This window comes from Amphibalanus amphitrite, unplaced genomic scaffold (genome assembly GCF_019059575.1).
Source record: "Amphibalanus amphitrite isolate SeventyFive unplaced genomic scaffold, NRLGWU_Aamphi_draft 000326F_arrow, whole genome shotgun sequence".
Lineage (NCBI taxonomy): Eukaryota > Metazoa > Arthropoda > Thecostraca > Balanomorpha > Balanidae > Amphibalanus > Amphibalanus amphitrite.
The window spans coordinates 552,501-565,420 of NW_024881821.1; the positions used below are offsets into that span (position 1 = coordinate 552,501).

General features: G+C 54.9%; 3 protein-coding genes across 6 annotated transcripts in view; 1 reads left to right on the forward strand and 2 right to left on the reverse strand.

The window, feature by feature from the left end:
- Window positions 1-2,285, reverse strand: part of LOC122388522 — an 89,235-nt gene extending 86,950 nt beyond the window's left edge. Inside the window, exon 1 of the mRNA XM_043379705.1 lies at window positions 1,996-2,285. Coding sequence (XP_043235640.1) covers window positions 1,996-2,055 — 60 coding nt within the window. The 5' untranslated portion in view covers window positions 2,056-2,285. The remainder of the gene's footprint in view (window positions 1-1,995) is intronic.
- A 1,539-nt stretch (window positions 2,286-3,824) lies between these two features.
- Window positions 3,825-4,471, forward strand: LOC122388534 (glutamate-gated chloride channel-like). Its single transcript, XM_043379724.1, has 2 exons — window positions 3,825-4,169; window positions 4,463-4,471. The coding sequence occupies exons 1-2, from the start codon at window positions 3,825-3,827 to the stop codon at window positions 4,469-4,471; spliced, it is 354 nt and encodes a 117-aa protein (XP_043235659.1).
- Window positions 4,472-10,660: 6,189 nt separating this feature from the next.
- The window catches only part of LOC122388526 (putative mediator of RNA polymerase II transcription subunit 12), an 87,733-nt gene continuing 85,473 nt past the window's right edge, over window positions 10,661-12,920 (reverse strand). For all 4 annotated transcript variants that reach the window (XM_043379709.1, XM_043379710.1, XM_043379708.1 and 1 more), the window contains 2 exons: window positions 12,532-12,598; window positions 10,661-12,241 (listed from right to left, as the gene is read on the reverse strand). In XM_043379709.1, the coding sequence (XP_043235644.1) occupies window positions 11,772-12,241; window positions 12,532-12,598 (537 nt within the window). In that variant the 3' untranslated portion in view covers window positions 10,661-11,771. The remainder of the gene's footprint in view (window positions 12,242-12,531; window positions 12,599-12,920) is intronic.

Consider the following 12,920-nt stretch of genomic DNA (forward strand, 5'->3'; position numbering starts at 1 on the left):
GTTGTTAAAAAAAAACCGAATTTTGGAAAAGTATACGGGCTCATGGCTCATGTGGTGCGGTATTCTTTTCTAAGTCCAATGATGCCTTTTTTCTGAAAGTATTAACTGTTAGGGGCTCCTCAAACGGCTTAAAGAGGACCATGTTACGCCCGCCGACCGGCCGGTGTCCATAAGGGCGAGAATTCGACGCCGCGCACGGGCGGCAGCGCCTTATCGGCACCGCGCGGCACGACATCTGCCGGGCGGCCGGCCGGGCGGTGGGAAGTTTTAAGTGCGTGGTCTTTATCACGCGGTTGGGGTGCGCTATCCCATGTTTTCGGGGCGGAAAGTTTCAGTGCAGCATCGGTGCGTCTGCCACCGGGTGGTCTGTGTCGATGGTACAGAAAATAAGTCAAACAGAGCTAGAAAAGAGTGAGTGATTCTGGGTAGTTGCCTCGAAGCAATCCTTTTTAAGAATACAGCTGCCTTCTTAACGTACCGTATCACTTGTTAATTCTTCAAAAAGCAAACTCTGAGCAATAACACACCTCTTTGCATTGCTGTTGACAATTTACGTTAGTTTTGGACGGTAGCTCGCACCCCCAATATGCTGCCGCCCAACTTTATTCCAACGGCGAAACGGCAACTTCGCGAGAATCGAAAATTCACGATATACCTACAGCAGGGGCTGGCAATGCAGTATGCACAAGGACATAATTTAGAGGAGACCCGACAGTCATCGGCCCAAGTTTGGAGGTGGCTTTGACGAGCATAGGCGTCACCAATGTCATTATTCAGATACGTTGATATCAGATGCTGGGGCAACAGAATCGACGCCAGGGTTTAACTTAGATTAGCAGGTCGAAAGAAAACATAACATGTCTGGGAATGACAGGGTGGCCACCCTGACAGTGTGACGAAGTGAGACATGAGTAGAGAGAGACATTAGCCGGAGTACCTACTCATATAAATCAAGCGCCGTTTATCCAATCCTTCGAGCATAAGCGACGCCGGCAGTCCGGCCAGGGCGGCCGTGCCCACCGATGCCGATCAAGACCCGAATCCACCAGACCCGGCATAGGACACAGCTCTGCCCTGACGTGACACATTACCCCGGTGTGTCACTCATGACGGATAGACCAATGCAGGAACCTTGCCAGCTCCTGTTATACCTACTTCGTTAAATTTTCGATTCTCGCTAAGTTGCCGTTTCGTCGTTGGAATAGAGTTACGCGGCAGCATATTGGGGCTGCGAGCCACCGTCCAAAAGCAGCTTGAATTCTCAACAGCAATGCAAATAAGTCTGTTATTGCTCAGACTTCAGAGCTTGCTTTTTGAAGAATTGAAAAGTGATACAGTACGTTAAGAAGGCAGCTGTATTATTGAAACGGATTGTTTCGAGGCAACTACCCAGAATCATTCAGTCTTTTCTGAGCTCTGTTTGAGTTATTTTCTGTACCATCGACACAGACCACCCGGTGGCAGACGCACCGATGCTGCACTGAAACTTTCCGCCCCGAAAACATGGGATAGCGCACCCCTATCGCGTGATAGAGACCACCCACTTATAACTTCCCACCGCCCGGCCGGCCGCCCGGCAGATGTCGTGCCGCGCGGTGCCGATAAGGCGCTGCCGCCCGTGCGCGGCGTCGAATTCTCGCCCTTATTGATACCGGCCGGTCGGCGGGCGTAACATGGTCCTCTTTAAGCCGTTTGAGGAGCCCCTAACAGTTAATACTTTTCAGAAAAAAGGGCATCATTGGACTCAGAAAAGAATACCGCACCACATGACCCATGAGCCCATATACTTTTCCAAAATTCGTTTTTTTTGAACAACCCTAGTGAGTAGAGCACCGATTGGACGGTGAGATGAGCGCTGTTCAAACTCATGAGTCCGGCAGAGGGCTCCTCCTAAACACGGGAGCCCAGTCTACCGCCGGGTGGACTCGTGAGCTCCGTGACGGGCTGGACTCGTGAGTCTGACTCTAGCTAAACTCACGTTTCCAGCTAACTCACCTTATAAGTGGTGTCCACCAATTTGGCCACCTCGTCTGTATCCAACTTGTTGGTCGTCATGATGTCGGGTATACCACCGGCTGTCCGGCTCCTTTGCTCACAATTCCTTCTCACCTACACAGCCTACCACCCACCATACGCTCCTAACAGAGCCACTGAGTCAGGTGTCGGTCATTTTACACAACAATCACGCCTTCACAAGCTCACAGGAGCGCGTGGGATAACTTCCAGCGCTCGAGCTCCGCACTCGACTGACGAGCCTCGCCATCCGTCGGAGAGACCCGAGGCCTGAGCCGAAAATGGGCCCGGCCTGCCCTGCCATCTAGTGAGCGGTTTAATAAACTGGCTCGGCCCAGCTCCCTCGCTGTGGCGGTGGCGTGTTTTATTACCCGAGTGAAATAGCAACCAAGGCAAAATCCAAACGGAATGGTGGGATCTGAAACGCGTGAGATCGTCGAGTTACGTCCCTATTGTTTATTCTATACAAATGAGTAAACATTAAGGACAAAACGTTTCACCGTCAGGCGTAATGCCCCGTATTAACTTCAAAATTCAATGAATTTATTTCGAAGTTTAACCATAAAACGCTATGCCCGAGCAAATAACAATCACGTCCGACCGTCATGACATGACTACATGGCTCAGGAGTCCGGAACGGATGGCAGGTCCGGAACCGGGCATACTGGGATTAAAGCTGTGATTGACATGATGGACTGGACATGGCTTACCTTTGTGAAGGCAAGTCTTCTCCAATCCAGATCTGTACCTAAGACACTGAGCAGTGAATATATGTAGTTATCTGTTATTCCCTCAATGGTTCCAGTTTGCTCAAAATGCACCCACTGGCCACCTTGAAGAACTAGCTCGAAAGAAAAGGTTAATAACAACGCCACGTGCTTTTACGCCGTTAAAGTGTATGAAATGTTGATGACCTCTCGAATTTGTGCATTTGCAGTGATTTGTTTGCAGAAATGAGGACACCATACGAAAATGTTTATAATGCTTTCACAGTCATTTCGCCAAATCATTGGCAAACTTTCGTATTTAACGTAGAAAATTCCAAAGCTCGAGTAACATAACATCTTTGCACGTTTAAAATGACTCATAACGAAACGTCTGGATGCTCTATGAGCACTCTGTGCATTTTTGCACTCATTAGCTTCGTGATCATCATTGATCATCGATGTCGTGGTGAGGGAGAACAGAATGTTGCGACGGAGTCGACCACAGAAGCGCAGCAGCCAACAAACACCACAGATTCGTCGTTATCCGTGAGGGATTTTAATCGTTCAAGTTTAAGACACATTGAATGTTCGAAGAGGACTTTGCACACACATCATTACAATCGATTTCTTCCACCAACTATCAATCGTCATATGCTGAACAGGAGTCAGGCGGAATGCAAGGAATTCAAGGAGGAGATACAGCTTCCCCAATGCAGCCTCATGGTCACAAACAAATTGGACCTTCTGCAAATAAAGAAGATCGATGAAGAATTCGGTAGCGTCCGAATGCTGATGATTTTTCGACAATATTGGACGGACACAAGACTGCGTCTACCGCCGGAGTTCACAAACGACTGTCCTAATACATATGAGGTGAACAATGGTACAGCATCGTATGTCCCCGATATAACTACAAGTCACTTGTGGCTGCCAGACACTTTTATTCACGGCATTGAAGAAGTCTACAAACCAGAAATTTTGATGAAGGCACAAACATTCGGAGTTAACGCGAAAGGACGGATAACATTCACGATGTTTGGCGTCTTCAAGTTATCGTGCAACATGAGATTGCACAACTTCCCGATGGATATCCAATACTGCCCAATGTTCTTGGAGAGCTGGCGTCTCACCGAAGATTTCCAAACACTGGTGTGGTCCAAGAACCGGCCCATCGGAATACAAAAAGCCTACAGTCTGGATCAATTCGACCTCCAAGTGCGTGTGCTCGACATCCAAAACGTCAAATACATGACAGGAAACTTCTCCCAGCTAGGCGTTGTACTCATCTTCTCCCGCAAGCTACAGTTCTACATCTTACAGATCTACTTCCCCACTGTGCTGTTCGTCATCATCTCTTGGTTGACGTTCATCATACCTCCGGCATACGCGCAGGGACGCATCATCCTCACCATTACCACTATGCTGACGCTGGCAGCCCTCTTCACGCTCGTCAGTGTCCACTCGCCGGATACATCCTATCTCAAAGCCATCGATATCTGGATGTTTGTCTGTTTGACGTTCGTATTTGCAGCCGTCGTCGACTGTCTAGTAGACATCCGTCTACTCTTCGTTGTCTCACAAACGTATAAAGAAGAAAAACTTGGATTCTTCACACCGATTTCGGTTGCACTTGTGGAAAACAAACGTGTGTTTGCTGACTTCTTCGGAGAGGGACACAAAGAAGAGGAGAGTGAAGATGTTGCTGCTTCAGCTGCCCCATCAGAGTTCTTCGATGTTTCCAGTCGACCTGACGTTACAGCTGCTGGTTCTTCAAGCGCTGGCATGCGATCCATCGTGAAATCAGGCCCCTCGAAGCAGCGCAGTGCTGTTGCCTTGGGTGTCACCTTCGCTCCGGAGCCATCATCAAGCGCAATTTCCACTCCACCAGAGGCTGTCACAACGCAACGAAGGGCGACTCTTGAAGACCGTTTGGATCACAAGGCTGTCGTGTTTGAAAAGCTTTCTCTGATTCTGTATCCGCTAGCGTTTATAGTGTTTAATGTTTGTTATTGGGCCTACTATCTGACGGCTGCGCATCCACCGGAGGATTTGGCAGGTCCGTTGGAGCGCGGGTTCACCCCAGAGCCGATCGTTATGCATTTTCTGGATGAAAGTGAGCTACACTGAGTTAGCTCAGCATGGTCCATTAGTATGTGAAACGTGCTATGAATATGCCAAACATGTTTCGTCTCGGTCTTTGTTGTTTTCCGTGCTGAACGATTTGTAATCGTGTCAATGTGATTGCAACGTTTACAATTTGCATTGTGGCATGAGTGCTTCAGCATGATTCTGTCACCAGTCACCACACCCAAGATTGAAGTTTGTTTGATGACATACATTTCAATGCTTCTACTTATCGTTCACTGTGTGAAATGCGTACTTGTGAAGCATAATGTATGACAGTTTGTATAATCCCACGCCTGTGAACAAGTAATTAAAATGTAAGTACACGACTTCTCAAGGCAATACAAAAGCATCAAGGCTATTATTGTCAGAAAACAGCGAAGTCTAGCCAGTGAGCTCCGATGTTCCGATTTATAACGGGACAGAATAGTGTTGCGTTCACTCACCGAGCACTCGTCGATAACTGCCGCGTCCGTGCGGCGCTGGCCCGCGCGGAGCGGGACGGGGTTGTGACCTCCAGTGCCCCGGGGCAAGGTCAGCTGGCGGTCGGATGATCGTCCGGTCACGCGCAGGGGCGGTCGCGCGCGCACAGTCAGGGGAGGCCGAAGTGTGACCGCCACACACCTCCCTCCCCACTTCCAGCTACATCTTCGTGTAGGTGAGCCGATCAGGCTCGTTGCGGTTTCGCAGCGGGTAGCGGTTCAGCTGCGGCGGGGAGCAGGTCTCAGATTCAGCAGGCTCCTCGGTGGGCTCATCCTCAGCAGCCCTCGGTCCGTGAGAACCGTCCGGTACCGCGCCATGACGCAGGTCTTCCACGGCCAGGTCCACGAACGAGTCCAGGCGGGTCTCGTCAGCCCGACGTGCAGGCGCCGGCGCCGGCAGGACGGGGGCCAGGGTGCCGGCGTCCGAGCTGCAGTCCTCAGAGAGCAGTCGGTCAGGCCTCACTGGACAGGCACGCAGGCGGTCGTGGTGCACGATCATAGACCGCCTCCTGCCGTCTACTTCCCTCACTCGGTAGGTCACTTCGCTCTTCAACTGGAGAACCTCGAACGGTCCTATCCACTTGTTGGACAGCTTCGGACTGACGCCTACCTTCCTGTTCAGGTTTGACACCATGACGAGGTCCCCCGGAGCGTGCTGACTGAACCTGACGGTCTGTTTCTGTCTATAGGCGCGTCTGCTGGACTCCACCTTCTCCTTCACCTCATGGCGCAGCTCGTCCAGTTCTTGGAGGCGTGATGCTATCTGGCTGTCATCTCGGGCGCGACCCGCCGCGAGATCTGTTGGAGTCGTGGCCTCATAGCCGAGCAGCAGCATATGTGGAGTCTGTCCCGTTGTTTCATGTACGCTTGTCCGGTAAGCCGCCATGACCTCCGGGAGCCGTGCATCCCAGTCAGCGTGATTTGTCGACACGTAGGACCGGAGCATGTTGCCGAGTGTTCTCATGAACCGTTCCGCCTGCGGGTTTCCTTGTGGATGATGGGGAGTTGTCCGACTTTTCTGGATGCCGAACCTTGCACACAGCATGCGGAAGAGTTCAGACTCAAACTGCTTCCCTTGGTCTGAGTGGATCTGACGCATGGCGCCGAAGCGACAGATGATCTCATCCATGATGACCTTGCACACGCTCTCGGCGTCCTGACGCTCCATCGGGAACGCTTCCGTCCACTTCGTTTCCTGATCTGTGACAACGAGTATGTACTTGTTACCCCTCCGACTGGGCGAGAATGGTCCGCAGATGTCAACTGACACGAAGTCCCACGGCCGCAGCGGAACAGGCAACGGCTGATGTGGGGCCTTGTCGCGCTGGTCTGGCTGCTTCACCTGGAGACACACCTGACAGGAACGGCACCAGTCGGAGACATCCGCAGTCATCGTGACCCAGAAGAACCGGTCTCTTACCCTATCCAGAGTGCGCCTCCCTCCTTGATGGCCAGACATGGGGTCATCATGCGCCAGCCTCAGCACAGCCGGCACCAGGTGTGCCGGCACGACAACTTGCTCGCGCTCTCGGCCGCGGCACCTGTATCTGTTGATCAGTAGTCCGGCTTCGATCTTCAACGCGTCTCTTCTCCTCCAAAGCCGTCGTGCTCCTTCCGGAGCGGTCTGGGCGAGCCTGCCGATCGCGATGCCGTCCTTGACACAGCGCAGAGCCTCGTCCCGCTCCTGCTCCTCCGGTGTCACCAGAGCCGTGTCTGTCAGACGCACGGCGCTGACCGGCGCACGCGACAGCGCGTCGGCATGGGGAATGGACTTCCCGGCGACGTGTTGGATGTCGAGCTCGAACTCAGACAGCTTCAGAGCCCACCTGGCGAGACGTCCCTTCAGCTTGTTGGAGGTGGAGAGAGCCAGCAGTGGGTTGTGATCCGTTCTGAGCACGCAACGCCTCCCGTAGATGTAGACCCTGAAGTGTTCCACGGCCCAGACCAGTCCAAGACACTCCTTCTCCGTGGTCGAGTAGTTACGTTCGGCCTTTGCCAACACTCGGCTGGCAAACGCGACGGGCCGGCCATTCTGAGACAGGATCGCGGAGATCCCAACATCGGAGGCATCAGTCGTCAGCTCGAAGTCGCTGTCCATCTTGGGATACGCCAGGACTGGCGCAGTCACCAGAACGCCTCTCAGTTGTTGGAACGCACTGTCACACTCTGTAGTCCATCTGAAGCCGTTCTTGAAAGTACGGTCTGCCTTCCTCTCCAACAGTCTCAGCAGCGGCTTGGCCATGTCGGCGTACTTGGGACAGAAGCGCCGATAGTAGGATGTCAGACCGATGAACCTCTGAAGCTCCTCGTGCGATGCTGGCGTCGGGTAGTCGCTTACGGCCTTGAGCTTGTCTGGATCAGGGCGGATGCCGTCCTGGGTCACGAGGTACCCTAGGTAGCGTACCTCCTTCTTGGCGAAACTACACTTCCCCAGCTTCAAGAGCAGATTGGCGTCCGCGAATCTCCCCAGGATGTCGTCCAGTCGTTTCAGGTGCGTGTCGAAGTCCTTCGACCATAGGATGACATCGTCCACGTACGACAGGGTGTATAGCCAGTTCGAGTCCGCCAGAAGCATCTGGAGCGCCATCTGCAGCGTTGCGCCTGAGTTCTTCTGCCCCATGGGCATCCTCAGCCACTCGTAATGGCCGCTGTGGGTCGAGAACGCTGTCTTCTCGATGTCACGCTCGTCCATCTGGAACTGCCAGTATCCGCTGGCCAGGTCCAGTGTGGTGAAGAAGCTGTTGTTCTGCAGACAGTCCAGGGCGTCGTCGATCCGGACCAGCGGGTGTGCGTCGAACTCGGTCACTTTGTTGAGGCCTCGGTAGTCGATGGTGAGCCGACTGCTACCGTCCTTCTTCTTGCACATGACGACGGGCGCGCTCCACGGGCTGTGGCTTCTGCGGATGAGTCCTTTCCGCATTAGGTCCTCACAGAACTCTTCGGTCTTCCGTCGGGTCTCCCAGTCGGTTCTGCGCGGGGGTATCCGGATGGGCAGCTGATGCTGGTCCTTCAGACGTATGCGGTGCTTCACCAGGTCGCACATACCGACCTCTCCCCGTACGGAGAACGCGCCGTTGCGTCGCAGCAGGACCGCCGCCAGGGCACGGCGCTGCTCGTCCGTCACATCCGACTCGGCGACCTTGCTGCGGACCATGTCTTCCAGCTGTCGCTCTCTTGCCTCCCTTTCCTCCCGGCTGAGATCGCTCAGCGGCGAGGCACGCACTGTCGGCGGATCCGCGTAGCCGACACATCGGGCGACAGTGCACGACTTGTACAACTTCACTGCACTTCGACCCGGGTTACACAGCCACAACTGAACAGCGCTGTCTGTCCTGATGACGTCCACAGAGCTCGAGACGCAGAGGCTGTTCCCGTAGCGTAGTGTGAACTTGCTGTCCTCGACCAAGGTGATGTGCTGCCCGGGTGCACATGCAGTGTCGGCCCGCACTCTGCCCGCCAGCAGAACCTCAGACGCCGCGGGGATGGTGACGTCCGCGGTGAGCTCGACTGGGTGTCCGTCGGTAGCCGGTGCACCGGCCGCGGCTGGGCCGCCAGCGTCGCGGCTCTCCATAGCCGCAACTGCAGCTGGGCCGCCGGGTACCACCGCCCTCTCGCCGAGGCTGCGTCCGCCGGTCACACGCCCGTCGGCCGTAGAGTTCTCCGTCAGTCGCATAGTCATGTGCACGAAGTCGAGCGCCACCTCGCCATACAGGGACAAGAAGTCATTACCGAGGACGCATTCGGTGTTCACACTGTCAACAATCAGTACCGTGTGACGCCGCGGCGGCAGGTGACCACACTCGACGGTTGCATCAACAGTCCCCCTCACCTTCAACGGCGTGCCATCAATAGTCACCGGTGCCGATGCAGGGTGCACGAGGGGTCGGAACGCTTTGCACCCTACCGCCGGGCAGCTGCTGGTGACGAACGTGACGTCACTGCCAGTGTCAGCAAGCCACGTGACGCGGACGCCGTCGATGGTGCCCCGGATCAGCGGAGTCGTCCGAGCCACCCTAGAAGAGGCTACTACAGCGGGGACCGAGGGGCGGCGGCTCACATCCTCCTCGGTCCGTTCCCGTTTCCCGACCGCCGGTCTGCTGGGCGTTGGTACGGACAGTCAGAGCGCCAGTGGGAGAGTTCACCGCAGTTGAAGCAGCCCTCCTCCCTCCGACGGCTCGGTGTTCGGCGCCTGTTGGACGAACGGGACGAGCGGTTGTAGTCGCGGCTGGGACGGAATACGCGACATGCCTGCATCTGCTCCTCCAGCATCTGGATCTTGTCGGACAGCGCCGACAGCACCGAAGTCTCGCTGGGCTGAGGTTGAGAGCCGGTACTCCACGCGTCCGACTGTTCTCCTCTCGGGGCACCATGGACGGCCCCACAGATGCGCCGCCTCCCGTTGACGTCTCGATCTGCTCCAGCTTTCTCGCCTCCAGGAGAACCGTCTCTGTCGACCACGTTGGTTGGTAGAACGAAAGTATGTGTTTCCTCGACTTTTCTCCGATGCCCATCAGAAACCGATCCTTCACCAGCCGCTGGCGGTATGTGGCGTCCTCCCACTCGGGGTAGGCGCGAGCACACAACGTTTCCAGATCGTACAGGAACGTCGCCAGTGATTCGCCGGGCCTGCGAATACGCTGATGAAACTCCAGCGCGTACTGAACAGCGAGTCCGGGAGAGTCGAACTCGGCATTCAACTTCTCGCACAGTTTCTTCCAGCTGTTCCTGTCGCCGTCGGAGAGGCGCATCGCGAAGTCGAATGCCCGACCGGTGATCGCCGGGAGCGCCATCACCGCCGTAGTTTCGTCACTGAAATCGCTGGAGGTCTTCTGTTCCGGTTTTGAACTGTCCCAGTTGCAAGCACGGGCAATCACTTCTATCTTGCTGATCCACGTTTTTACATTACCACTGCCGTCAAATTCCGGTAAACGGTAATTCTTCGCCATAGCCATGGCTCCGTTGTAGTTTTCCGCTGCCACCACGTGTTGCGTTCACTCACCGAGCACTCGTCGATAACTGCCGCGTCCGTGCGGCGCTGGCCCGCGCGGAGCGGGACGGGGTTGTGACCTCCAGTGCCCCGGGGCAAGGTCAGCTGGCGGTCGGATGATCGTCCGGTCACGCGCAGGGGCGGTCGCGCGCGCACAGTCAGGGGAGGCCGAAGTGTGACCGCCACAATAGGTTGGTTGTAAATGCCACTCTTCAAACACAGTGTGTTGCCGGGTACCCAACCCACCACCCACCCACTGGTAGGGACATACTCAAGCTCACAGCAGAACTACCATCAGCGGAAAATAACCCGTTTCACCCGTATGCTCTGCAAAAACACAATTGTTTATGCGCCTATCTCAATTTATTGAGGCAACGGAACAAGATCTGTAGGTGTATGTACAGAATTACAGTTTTGGCGGCGCCAAGCCGTCTCCTTTTACAAATACATCAACATTGGGAACAAGAGCACCAAATGGCAGGTGTGGTTGTGCGAAACACCCCCAGGTCCCCATGCCCTCCTTCATACTATGGCTCTTCTCTGCTTTGTCGCGATAAAACCCTTCATGATCCACTGAACCACTCTGCACAAACGGGCGACCGCAGCGCCACCTATATCAGCACCGCAGCGCCACACGCGGCCGTCGCCCGAAACTCCAATACATATTTACACACACCGGGCGACACTAGCTACAGTTATCACAACGTCTAACGGGTTAGTAGCCCAGACAACGGGATCGCACCGAATGAAGGGGAGGGACGGCCACGCTGGCTTTGTACAAATTAGCGGGCTAGGCATCTGCCGGGTTAGCTACAGGACTGCTGAACGCTAAGCGGGCGCAGAACACATGTGGAATGGTTAGAAAAAAAAAACAAACAACAAACGTGACACGACGCACTGCGCGCCGCGCCAGCCGCTGGAATCGGCACGCGGCCCACTGATCCCTCACGAGATATGATTGGAGCGTTAACGCCACCGGCGTAAAATAGCGGCTCGGGCCCGCCCCATCTCCGCGCGTGGCTTTTGCCGTCATTCCCTCATTGGACCCGACTAGACCTCTCAGTCAAATGTGCGCCAACTCTATCGTGGCTTTTATCGCTCAACACATCACTGTCTTTATCCATCCGTAACATCGCATAAAATCACTCTTAGAACGCCCTCACACATTCTTATAGACATTAACAGTCGCGCCCTCCCATCCCTCTCTCTTTTTATTCCTCCCCTCTAGCTGCCTGCGTCGCTCCCCCGCAGCAGACCTCATTAAATCGTATAGAAAGACCTGGCCCACGAATTGGCCATTTTCGCGCCGTTTTTTGGCACTGTGCGGTGTCCCGCACCGCTTCTGTCGTCCCCCTCAGTCCGGCGCGCGAGATTTCGTGGCCGTTGAGCACCATTGGACATCAAATCTCCCATCCTCGCTCCTCACCGTGTCACGTATTACGCGGGAAAGTCCACGTATTACGCGGGAAAATCCAGCCGGTCCCACTGCATGGAAGAGTTGCTGTCCACGCCCCCCATCTTTAAATCGACTCCATCAATCAGAAGCATCTGGAGTGGATCCGCCGCGCTTGGCAGAAGCGGGTCTCGACTGTTGTGCGAATCGCTGTTGGCAGGAAGCCACGTATCCAGCATCTCTTCCATATCGAAATCAGCATCTGGAGGAGGGTGGTAAGAGCTACTCTCCACCGGCTGAACCATCTGTGGCTCCGGTGTGTTGACCTCCCGCTTTAGCTCCGGAGCCGGCTGTAGCTCCATCGCCTCTAGCTCGGCTAGCTCTAGCTCATCGATGGAGCCAAGCTCGGCCAGGTCGGCGAATAAGTCACTGGCGGACTGCGTGCAGGGAGCGGAGACGGAGGCGGCGGCGGGGGTCGGTTCCGGGGCAGCCCGCTGGCCGCCCGACGGCTCGATCGCAGCACTGGGAGGCAGCTCTGTGAAAACGGGAAATAGACGCAGAGTTAGAGGGGGAAATGATCTCTGCAAACGGGAAAAGTACAGAGTTAGAGGGGCGGGTAGGACTCTGAAGCGAGACACATACAGAGTTGAGGGGAGCAGGCCGCATCCAAAGGAGCGGGCAATTTTGGAAAGGGATAGCAGGGTTAGAGGAGCGAACCTCACAGGAACGAACACAGATGAGCAGGGAATCACACACATTTCTACATAGAACACTGAGCCTCCCTTCCACACCATAATATGTCTCCCGTGGGCCATGAATACTCACCTCCGTTCTTGATGAGTATCTCCAGTACATCATCAACGGCCTGACTGCGTGACGAGCGACGAGCCGACTGAAAAGTCAGAAAACGGACGTTAGGCATTATCCAGTGACCGGGATGGTTTGACCAGGCGACTTTGGCCATCATTTGATATCTCCTTGATACATGCAATTCATGAACCTAGCCCCTTTCGGCATAGGCGGCGGAACGGGGGGGGGGGGGCACCGGGGCACCGTGCCCCCCCTTGAATTCTGCAAGGGGGGCACCAATAGCATGGTGCCCCCCTTAAATTTGATGTAGGTATTAGTACTAGGGGCAGATTCGGGGAAAACTCCAAGGGGAGGGCCATGAATCGAAGTGGTGCCCCTACCTATGCCCAAAATTAAAACCTCAA

Coding starts and splice junctions, on each gene's coding strand:
- LOC122388534 (XM_043379724.1), top strand. CDS start 3,825: ATGTTCTTGGAGAGCTGGCGTCTCACCGAAGATTTCCAAACACTGGTG.